Here is a 12139-nt window from a genome sequence, read left to right as displayed (position 1 = left end):
CTTCTGACCACCAACAGATTATCAACTGACAAAGTTTGTCTCATAACACAAGGAACAATGTTCAAAACAGAAACTCTCCCCTTCTATTGTTCTACTTTACTGTGACTCTTAGAAGCGCCCACATGTATTCATTGACCATATCTCGTTACCCATGGTTCCGTTTGTTCATTAAAAGTCCCACAGACATTAGGTAGACTGTCTGTGAGACTCAAAGTTTAATATTTAAAGAGTGAGTGACAATTTTACCTTGTTTTTGGAAGAACCAAAGGTTGTGGTGAACATGAAGTTAGTTAATAGTGATGGGTATCAGGTATTCATTGATCTATTTCTCTGAATAAGAAAACCAATTGTCCTTTTTTCGGTGGTTATTGTTGTATTTCTGTCTACCACTCGGGGGTGCTGTTTTTCTTTGTTTAAATGTTTTATCCTTGATTTCTTCAAGCAAACTCTTCATCTGATATGTTTCAGTATATTTAGTTGACAGTGACTCAGCTTATTGAAATAGGACCTTAATAACAGATCATCAGACTGTAAGAAAACAAAAGACACAAGACTTAAATGCATAGCTGTTGAATTGAATGAAAATATTTATTTTTATATATACAGGATTGTATATAAAGTAATAAGAAGTTATACAAAAAAAATAGCAGTGAAAGCATAGCATAGAGTTCAACCTGTAGAAGGCTGATATGCTGATAGCCTATTTATAGATATTCTTTTTGGATGCAGATATTAAAATATACAACAGAACTGGCCCAAATCCAGACAAAAGTCTACTGCATAACAAAAACATATAGGCCTGATTGTTGGCAACTATTCATTTCACTGTATTGACCTGTTCAAAAATAACATCGCAACTCCATTAGTCCAGCAGTCATACAACACAATAAACTCCACATGGAAATCAAACCAATAAACAGGCCAGATAAAAAGCAGTATCCACTCTACTATGTTAATTAACTCAAAAACACCAGTACAGTTCAAATGCCCTCAGGCAGCCTGCTTTATGAGATCCGCCTGGGTGTCTTGCAGGATTATTGCTTCCTTTGGTGGCGTTTTGGATCTTCTCCCAGATCCCCTGTATTTAAAAAAGAAAATATGGATAAATACTTTTTTCTCTCTCTCTTTCTCAACTATCTGAGCTTTTTTTTCTTTAGTAAACCACGATGCCTGACCTAAAGCCTCCTATGACGCATCATGTCTCCCGGAGCTCAATCTTACCTGTCCTCCACGTCTTGAATTGTGTCTGGAAGGGGTGAGCCGAGTGTTTCCGGAAGAAATATTGCAGCCACTCCGCTGAGAATCGGAGCTCCTCCATAGATTAAACCTGGTAGCCAAGGTATGTAGTCAGCCGTGAGGAGCACCATTGGGGCCACCATGGCTCCCACACGAGCCATCATGGATACCCAGCCCATGCCATTCTGTCTGAGAGGGAGAAAAAAAAAGAAGCATAACTACTCTTCGTTGCAATCAGTGATTGTGGTGACAAAGGATCAATGCATACACTTATTTTCCTAATTTGGGAAAGTTCTTCAAAATGGGTTTAGAAGCACCAACATTATTCAAGTGTTTGTTTCACAGGTAAGTGTGTAAAGAACATTTGAAAAGGGACAGAGGGTTTTAAGTTACTATTTAACTGAACTGTCAAAAATCCTTGATAACGGTTTGTTTGTTTGGTGTCAAATCTCACATTTGAAGTTACTTTTTAACTGAATGGGAAAAGAATCATAAATGTGGTTTTGTCAGTATAACACCTAACATGGTTACATGGCCTTCTACCGATTTAGATGAACCATGTGCCTGGAGTACTTAAATGGAAACATCACCTAAATTGAGAATTCTAGGAAAGTTCAATTAATGTCTTTTTCTGTCAAACAAGTAAAAAGGATATTAAAAAAAGATATCAAAATGAAATGAACTATAAACCTATATGCAACCTCGACTCTCTCTCTCTCTCAAAGCCAGAAACTTGTCTTGTAAAGTCTGGAGCTGCTCCATATACAATGAATGGGAGACTGATTTTATTTGTTTCCTTTTTTATACCCAGATACGCATTATTCTTTTAGTCTGAAAGATACTCAGAACATATTCCTGGGATGTTCCATGATCCATGATCACGCACCAAAAGCCCTCAGATATTTCCAATACCTTGTTAAATCCATTATGGGAAAAATGTTTGAAGGCAAAATGCATCTCCGTGTAACAAAACGAGCATATGAAGATTTAAGGTGACTGACTGACACCACTTATCTTTATTTGCTCATCTGACCTCTAATCTTTATTTGTTCGCCTGCCCTTAAAATGAACTGGAGAGGAATTCCTTCTTCTAGATTTTATTATTTGCTACAAGCTATTTCTGTCTCAGCACAAAGAAGTATTTGTTGCAGCCCAATTGCTAGACTTAATCTATCTTATGAATTAAACTCACATATGAGTTTGCCTGCCCATTGTTCCATTTTGTTCAGTGAAAAGCAATTCAGTCAGTCCAGTAGAGAAACTGACTGAACTAGATAAAACTGTATAATGACATGAGCTCAGTTTCATATCAACGTTCCCTGTTGTTCACAGAAGAGATGCAGAAAAACATGGAAAACGCTGACCAATCAGAAGAGACTGGGTTTTTGGGGGAAGGGCGTTTAAGGGCCGTACAGATGCTGTGTCTTTTACCGTGTGGCAAATGCGAGGCTCGTTGGTTGGGCGTTACTGACTTCCAAAAGTTGAACTTTGTTGTACCCACTTCGCTGTCAGGCATTAAGAACAATGGATTTGAGGGTGCAAAAAAACTGTGTACAGCCCCTTAAAGTGTTAAATAATCCCGTGGTCTTTTTTGGCACTTACATACATCAAATAAGCCATCGAGACAGTAAAACGGCTTTTTTAACCACTAATGCTACTCAAAATAACACCAAACCTCTGCAGTACCATGATGAGAGTCCCTACACATAAAATAAAGCATCAAAGGGCTTCTTCCTTTTGGATTGTATTTGTTAATGGTCTTGAATGGACTTTACTGCGAGAGGAGCTGGTACCAGGGCCAGTAGGTAAATATTTCAGAACACTCTTTTAATAAACTCCGGGTTTGCTACCTTGTTGGTACTTCTTCTTATGTGTAGGGATTCTCAGCATGCTGTGTGCTGAAAAAGACAATGGGATGATTTTGTGCCGGAATCACCCTTTATGTTGTATATACCTATGTTGAACCACAATGTCCGTTGCACTCTGTCACATTTAGTTAATGTTTGATTTATTTTATGTTAGCTTTATTTTGATTTGATTTATGTTAGCCTATTGTCACTCTGATCCTTTCCCACCTTTGTATTGAAACTGTTGCACTATAATTTCCCTCTGGATAAATAAAGCTTCTTGAATCTTGAATCTTGAATCTTGAATCTAGGGGGCAGGCGCTAAAACGTGATGTTTTAGACAGAGGGGTGATACAGGTATATTCAGACGGACAGCATTAGAACAGTAATGTGTTTTTCAACATTAAAGCATGTTAAGAAATTCTAGTAGAAACCCAAAATACAACCTGAAAATTAGTATAATAAGGGACCATTAAAAATAACTATTTGACACTTGTCTGTCGGAAAATAAGACATACCGAATGATGGTTGGGTACAATTCTCCACTATAAAGGTAGCAGCAGTTGAAGGAGGCAGCAAGACAACCTTTACCCATTACAGCCAGACAGGTGCGTACAGTCTGTTTATCTGCAGAGGAGTGAAACATTCGTCAGATCACTCTGTTGTTTCTGTGGTATAATATTCAACCTGTACGCACATGTTCAAACATACCATAAGGTACCAGCAGGTTAATCAAAATAGTGACTCCAGCAATGATGAGAGCACCACACTGTGATGGACGCCTTCCAATGAGACTCATAGACACAGTTATGACGACTTTAGCAGGGATGTCAACGGCTCCGAAGATCACTTGGATTAAGTAGATGTCCACCCCAAACTTTTGCAGATCCATAGCAAGACCATAGTAGGCAAAGCTTGTTGATAACCTAAGTTAGTGTAAATGCACATGCACAGTATTATTGCAGTTTTATAGAAAGTGCTTCTAAACTGTGAGTTTTTCTACGACAAGTGGAAGACATATACCAGACAGCACTGAGGCAGATTGTCATATTCCTCATTGTGGGTGTGCGGAACAAATCCAGGACAGAGTAGGAGCCATGTGAACAGGACATCTCTTTCTTCATGGACTCTTGCAGCATCTACGCATAAAGTGAGAGTTCTTTCAATTCAAAAGTAATTTATACACTGTTATAAGCCCAGATAGACATGCAAACATACCACGTTCCCTTACCTTAAGGTCGATTTTCTCTCCCTCTTCGTGTCGTCCATTAAATTTGGCAACCCTTTTTAGGTTCTTGATGGCTAGTTCAGGCTTATTACTCATGACTAACCATCTCGAAGATTCATGAAACCACCTGTGTGAAACATTCGTTTGGTTAATTTGTTAGTAGTGCAATATCTGGGATCACTGAATCTTTGCAACTTTAAACATAAATCATCAATTCTGATCGCAACACTAACTTTTATTTGCAGTTTAATACTTTGGCCTCTCACCATGAGATGAGGAAGAAGACGTAGAATGGCAACGACACAGCCAGGGTTAACCACCTCCAGTCCCGGATGAAGTAGGCTATGACTACCAGGATCAACTGTCCCACTGTGTAATTGTAACCTGTTATTGTCCCCACCACAGTTCGCACACGAGTGGGGATCCACTCCACGACTTGAAAATGAAACACAGAACAAGAGATATTTTATAGTCATGCAGTTAAGTCATTCTACGCTGATTGTACGCTAATCATCTTACTGAGCGAGAAGGTATTGAGCCCCAAGCCAGACAAAGCCATCCCACAACCAAAGCGGAACAGGCAGTAGAGGGAGAAGGAGGTGGAGAAAGCGACACATGTTCCCGCCGTTGCCATCAGTAGGTTAGAAATGACCAAGAGGATGCGTCGACCATATCTAGAGCCAGGTGGATTTGGTCAGACTACATCACATTACAGTGAAATGAATAAATGACTTTTTTTTTTAAAGAACTGCATGAAGAAGAGGGAAATTGCCTTCTGTGATATTAATTCATATTTTAAGTTACATATGTGATTAACTGTGCCGGATAACTGCTGTGTTAGTAACAAAACCATACTATAACTGACAAATGAACAGGAATAAGATTACCTGTCTGAAAGACTTCCAAAGATGATAGCTCCCACAAGCACGCCTCCCATATAGACCGTTTGTCCCATTTGCTTTAAAGAGCGCAGATCACACACCAAATTCCACTGACAAAAACGGAACACAGTTAAATACACATGACAAAAAAAACACTTGTGAAAAGAAAAAAAATCAACATGAAGTCCTACATCAGATATGATTGTGGAGGTCATCTCAGTCATGTTATAGGACCATCCGTCGGTGCATCCCTGCAGGTCAGTATCATCCTTGACGTCCCCTTCCTCCCCTGAACTGGAATTCCCATTCTTAGTCAGGAGATGCCACTGCGGAGCAATGTAACGCTGGCACCTCTGCGGCTTCCCTGTCTGGTCTAGCGGCACCGTGACCAGCAGCGATTCCTCTGGGCTCAGGGACTGAGAGAGGTTTGTGTGTGCACTGCAGTAGTGAGGGGGCACCACAGCAACAAAGTTCTGCAGCAGGTTGTGACTGGCCATCATCAGGACAGGTATGCAGAGAAGGGTCACATGAAGGATCTGGAAGCGTCCTGTGCTCCCCACCTGCTCTAGGAGGTCACCAAACGCCATAGCTCTTTACAACCAGAATTCCACAAGGTGACTTGATGTTAATGGCACTAGATCCTGTTGTTGGTAGGTCCTGTTAGAATAAAAAAACTGTGATGTTCTTGCACCTGTGAACAGTTGCTAGTCAGTTGCAAGCTACCCCAAAGTATATTTCTCTCATGCATTTAATGGTGCAGACATTACCAAATATTGACAGACTTACCTGCTGAATGAATTTCCTCTCATTACATGAAATATATACAAAATACGATAAGAATGCTGGCTCACAAACTGTAGCACCTTCATTCAGCTAACACACGATACCATCAATCAACTAAAATAAAAAATGTTCCAGAAAGTGGTCCTCGAAATAAAAAGCCAAAAAATCAGAAAGAAGTAAAAGTCGTCTTGTTGCTTGTTGCTTTATGGGAGTAATCGGCTCTCAAATTCCAACGGCTTTTCAGAACTCTGGATTATTAAAAGTTCACTCTAACCTCTTGAGGTATTAGCAGTTTGTTCACTGAATGCTGAGGTAGAATGCTGAGTCCTTGCAGTGCAGGTGCAATGTTTGGTTAAAATGTTCAGTGCAAGTGAGCCTCAGCATTGTGAGTGGGCAAATAACTATGCTCAGCTATTTTCCCTCTTTCCACTGAAACAAACTCTCTGCCCTCTATTGGTTACATGTTGGTTGTGTGTGTGTGTGTGTGTGTGTGTGTGTGTGTGTGTGTGTGTGTGTGTGTGTGTGTGTGTGTGTGTGTGTGTGTGTGTGTGTGTGTGTGTGTGTGTGTGTGTGTGCCCCTGTTAAGACTTTTGCATATATATATTTCAAAGTAGTCAACCATCTACTTTGCTAACCATATCTGCTTTAAACATCATGACCTTTTCTAATCGTCTGTCAACTTGTGTTAGTAAAATGCTGCCTGTCAAGAAGTGACAGTTGAACTAGCAACAGTTGCAGGATTTCTGATCTCAGGCATGTAATGCTGACTGAATGTTGTGAAACAAGAATAAAAAGTAAAAGAAGTAAAATATTTGTATTTTCTATTGCATTGTGCTTACAGAGTAATTGTTGCTAAATTTTAAGATGTTTTTTTCCTTGTTTTGTGTCCTGATAGTTAGTTTTGAGGAATGTGCCCTTATGTAATGATCAGCATGAGATGTCAGGCTGAATGAAGCTGCAGGTGCACCAAAGCAAAACAATAAACTTTCAGTTTTTTCAGCTGCCAGACTCGGCATCTGGGGGAAGATTTGTCCTTTTATATTCTACTTCTTCAGGGTGTTTTGTAGTTTGAGCCCTGAAAGTACAGCTATTTGACTGAATATATGAAAGATTATAGAAAAATGAGAAAAATAAAATAAAAACAGTCACATACAGACTTCCCAGGGGCTCTGAGGCTTTGGGGGAAAATGTGGACAACAAAGAAACTGTAAAGTGGAGGGTGAGTTCAGTGTTTTGCAAAGAAGGAAAAGGCCAGGACAATGCTCTGAAACCAGTTGATATTTGTACGCTACATTCTGGGTTTGAATAAGTAACCAAAAACAAGAAAACATCAGAAATACATACATGTTGAAAGGGGATCAGGTGATGAGATGATTTCAGTCAGAGTGAATGTTAAGAAGTCTTATCTGGCATGTTACAAGTGGACAGAAATCAGACTGGTTTGATGTGATTAAAGTGACGCTATTATAATTACATTGTTTCACAATGTCAGTCTATTCCGGTAAAGAGGTTTGAATACAAAAAAACGTGCACAACTCTTGTTATGAAAGGGAAAGATTTAGCTATGAACCGAAACCCCTTTTAAATAGAGTGATAATAGTTAAATTGTACTCATATAACTTTATGGCTGAATTCCCAGATGTAAGACATGATATTTTGTGAAAACAAGCCCTGGAGTGTACCATCACTGCAGCAAGCTAAATTGGCAATGGTGGTCAACAAAAGCAAGATTTTCAGGTGAGGCTACTATTGAAGTTTAAGTTACTTTATTTTTTAAAAAAGAAGCGGCTCTTCTTTTCTATTCCGCAACTGTCAGCAGGCTGGCTAACATGCTCCCAATGATAACTAAATATTCTAAGGGTTGTTGACAAGCTGACACTACACGAGATCTCAGAGAAGGTCTGAAATATTTCAAAACTTAAACTGAACTCAACATTCCCATTATAATAAAAACATGCAGAGTTCACCTCACTGAGCACAGGATGTTCCTAGATGATGCAATTTGAAATGTGCTAACACTGACTGTACACAAAACACTGTTGACAGCTACCTCCATGAAACCTGGCACTGAACATTTCCAGACAGAAATCACCACCACACTATCTGTTATCTATTTTTATTATCAATAATATTCCTTCAGTCATTATTACCATGGGTATGTATCACTATTATATTATCATTTTTTAAATTATTATTACTATTATTAATATTATTATTATTATTATTATTATATACCTCTTTCTTTCTTTGTTTTTTATTTTATATATTTTTGTTTGCGCCAACATGGCTGCTGCAGAAGTGTGTTTGCTATGATTTAATATATCGTTGGTATTTTACAGTCATTATTATTATTTTTATTTTATTTTTTATTATTATTTTTAAATGGAGTGTAATTACTGAATATAAATTGACTCACTTGCATTACCACTTTATAACCTGTTCTTAAATTTAGTGAATACGTGCAAATATATACATTCATTTTAATTTGAGTTTATTTTGATTGTGTTTTTAAAAGTTGATTAAACTAAAATGAACTCGTGAAAATTGTTGCCATATTTACGGAAGCCCTAAAGGGTCATACATACATTTTATTTTCTCTGTTTTCCCGTGATAATTTTCCTCCATTTTCTTGTGATAATGAGATTATTTTCCTCCATTTTCTCGTGATAATGAGATCAAGTTCATCCATTTTCCCGTAATAGCAAGATAATTAATTTGAGATATAATGAATGAAATGTGATAGGCCTTGCTTCGTAAAGACTTGAAGAACACTATACACAATAACACTGCCAGACAAATTCAGTTGGTTATTTACTGTTATGAAATTAAACTGTAATCTGTATATTTATGTGTATATTGTAAAACTCATCCCTATATTTATGTTGTTGTGATATAATTTTGTTGACAGTAAAGTTAAAAAAAAAACTTTGTAGTTAAGGAGGACATCAGGCTCACTTAGGTTGCTCCTTCAATAAAGCTGAAGCCTTGCTAACCTTCTTCTTAGATGCACACTAATGTGAACATTATCTGTAATAGCGAGGCATAAAGCTATTTCAGCCTGTCAGACCTTGATTAGAGAGATATGTGATGCAGTGATCAATATTCTCCTGCAATGATTTAACAGACTAAACAATCATTTGTTTTCTCAAGATCTCAAATAAATGATCCCGGAAAACGGAGGAAAAATATCCCTGTATCACAAGAAAACGGAGGGAATAAAATGTATGTATGACCCTTTAGGGCTTCCGTACTTTTTTGTTTTAACTTTTAAGAATGTTTTTGCTACTATATCAGTGTTGGCCATGATGATAATATTTCTTTTATCAAGAAACAGTTGTGAAGTAAAAACTAGTTGGCGGTCTCCTTTACTAAATTCCGACTCTCTATAGGGCCGAATACTGCATTAATTTACAGAATCATAACCAAAAAAAGCTATGGAGTAGTAAATGTGCTATTTAAACAATTAAAGGTTATTTGGTTTCTTTTATTTCTGCGGGTAGCAGCTATAAATGTTTGACTTTACTTTGAACTTTAAACATGTTAAACTTTACCTGAGGACTTATCTCACAATTTATTACACCAAACCCTCGGGTTAAACACTGCAATCACGTCAACAACAGTGACTCATTACATACGTCCTCTTGCTTAATGCCTCTTGCTCTGTTAATAGTTACAAACACAGGTGAATACGTTACACTTTGACCTGTCTGTCTGTAAAGCCAAGAACGGTTTAGGAAACACTTCAGGTCCAAAAGTCTGAGTATACTGAGAACTGTTTTTATATTTATCAAAGAAATAAAAAAATAGAAAATAAAAATACTCTGAAAACATTTGAATTTAAAAAGTCAGTAAGGTTCAAGATTAAATTACACATCCTCCATTTATTTCTCAGTCTTTGCAAAAATGTACTTAAAAGGGATGTACTCAACATTTAGAACATTAATACAGCAGCAAAACTTATTTGTTTTGTAAAGATATAATGGAGTAATGGCATCCTGAGTAGAAAATGAAGCCACTCACCCCTGTGTGTGTTGTGATCTGAGTTTCTCTGTTTGTTTGTCTTGATAGCCAGAGTGTGAGTGCTTTGTGCGTTGGTATCATACGCTGAGGGCTGTCCCAAAATGTCAGTATTTAAGAGTTGGGGAACAGTCGACAACTGTGCGGAGGACTTTTGAAGCCAATTTGACATGGTGGCCAAACAGTGGAATTGCAACTGGGTCCATTACCTGATGCCCTCTGCCCTCTGGCCCACAATACTTCTATGCTGTGACTTATATGGCAAAAGAGACATTAAACTATCACAATTTGATCCATTCAGTCCAATAACTTTTTTGATGTCTAGAAAAGATGCATTCCCCATTCAAGCTAGCCGGAGTGCTAAACCAGAACTAGTCGACTCATCCGGTGGAAGTCTTTAGTGGGCTACGCAGTGCAGAAGCAATGTTGATCATTCAGGTATTTTTAGACGAGACAGCTGTTTACTTGGGCTTCATGCCCAAGTAAACAGCTTTCGTAGGAATGAACTCTGCCTCGAACACTGTACCCAGTCCTCTCAATTCATCCATGGTTCAGACGGAGCACTGAGGTCATACTCTGATCAGCCATTTCACTGATGAGCCACAATCATTGGCTCATTCACAAAATTGCTTTTAATATTCTAACCTGACAAATCACACCTGGCGTCATCCCTATAATCCCCAAAAGGGTCCTATGTTCCCTGATTGCATAAGCCTATGCCTTCGCTGATTTAATTCAGCATTTAGTTAGGGTTGCGGTTTTGGTTAGGGTCAGGGTTAGAGTCAGGGTAACGGGGTAGGGTAAGGGTCTACATAAGCCTATTGGCCGGGGAATTCAACACTCATTGTGGAAAAAATAACAGACGGGGAACATAGGACCCTTTCGCTGACAACCGGGGAACATCCAACCCTTTTTTAAGAAAATAATACACATACAAAGCGGGGAACATGGGTGCGCTCCCTCACACCTCATCCTTGCTTATAATCACATGCTAGCATCACCTCAACATTCCATGACTCCTCCTACTATGCTTATAAACCATAGACTGTATAAAAAATGGACGTAGCAAACCCGTTGGGGGCCTACGGGAGTCGCCATCTTGTGTGACTTTGACTCCGCCTCATTTCCTCTTACCAAAAAAGGGCATTGATGTGCTGTTGGGGGGGGGGGGATACGTCCATCTGGCTGACGTTTACCTCCGAGGAGAAGTGAGGGCCAGCGGCTATCTGTCACTCAAGAGGCTGCGCCCCTAATTATTCATAAACTTTAACCTCCAATAAAAAAAAATTCACCCCCCTCAGTGATGTCATGGAGATATGGCCTAAACATACAGACTAGAATGTTTTTTGTACCAGGCCTTAAACAGGTTTATTTATGCTTTGAAAACGGCCTGTTTAACATGGGGGTCAATGAGAAATTGCTTTATTATGCTCTATTATGTATCCCCTAGTGGATACTCAGAGAATTGCAGTTTTTGGCACTTATTGGATCATCCAGGAAGTCTCTGTGGTAGGGGCTTGTTATAAACAGGATTTTGATAGCAAAGGATTATGTATATAGATTGATGTTCATAAGAGTTACTGACCCCAGGCATAAATAGCTACCATCAATATGTAAGATAACATACTGCGCTTGTTTTTGTCCGTGAACATGAATGTGTTCATTTATATGAAACGTACAATATTTCTGCTAAGTCTAAGTCCAGTTTGTGTCAAAGGGAAGGTTGATCCCTTCAATACTTTTCTACATGTTGGGTCAGAAGAAAAGCAAAAAACTCTGCAAGACCCCACAGGATATAAGACATTTTTTACCTTCATCAAAGAAACCGCTGAAGTGTAAATGCATTTAGAGGGTTGCACAGCTGGATAGCACAACAGATAGCACGTCTGTCCAGTTGGCTTGGCTCCTTGCTCTCACCTGCCACCTTTTCAGGTTAGTATGCAGGTCAAGCTGGATTGTCAGAAAAATGTCCCTGGTAAACATATGTCACACAAAACATTTTCTACGTAATTTGGGGGGCGCCCGGTAGTTCATTTGGTCGAGCTTTGCTGCATGTCGTCCTCTCTCTCTCTCTCTCTCTCTCTCTCTCTCTCTCTCTCTCTCTCTCTCTCTCTCTCTCTCTCTCTCTCTCTCTCTCTCTCTCTCTC

General features: G+C 38.8%; 1 protein-coding gene across 1 annotated transcript; it reads right to left on the bottom strand.

Annotated features, from left to right (window-relative positions):
- Window positions 1–990: 990 nt before the first annotated feature.
- slc22a6l (solute carrier family 22 member 6, like) lies at window positions 991–5779 on the bottom strand (the record flags this gene model as incomplete). Its single annotated transcript, XM_083926554.1, has 10 exons — window positions 991–1078; window positions 1222–1425; window positions 3602–3710; window positions 3795–4009; window positions 4107–4222; window positions 4315–4438; window positions 4578–4746; window positions 4831–4985; window positions 5199–5302; window positions 5384–5779. 10 exons carry the CDS (start codon window positions 5777–5779, stop codon window positions 991–993), a joined length of 1680 nt encoding a protein of 559 aa, XP_083782680.1.
- Between the last annotated feature and the right edge of the window lie 6360 nt (window positions 5780–12139).

The sequence above is a fragment of the Echiichthys vipera genome, assembly GCF_963691815.1.
Source record: "Echiichthys vipera genome assembly, chromosome: 14".
Lineage (NCBI taxonomy): Eukaryota > Metazoa > Chordata > Actinopteri > Perciformes > Trachinidae > Echiichthys > Echiichthys vipera.
This window is presented reverse-complemented; position numbering and strand designations above follow the sequence as displayed.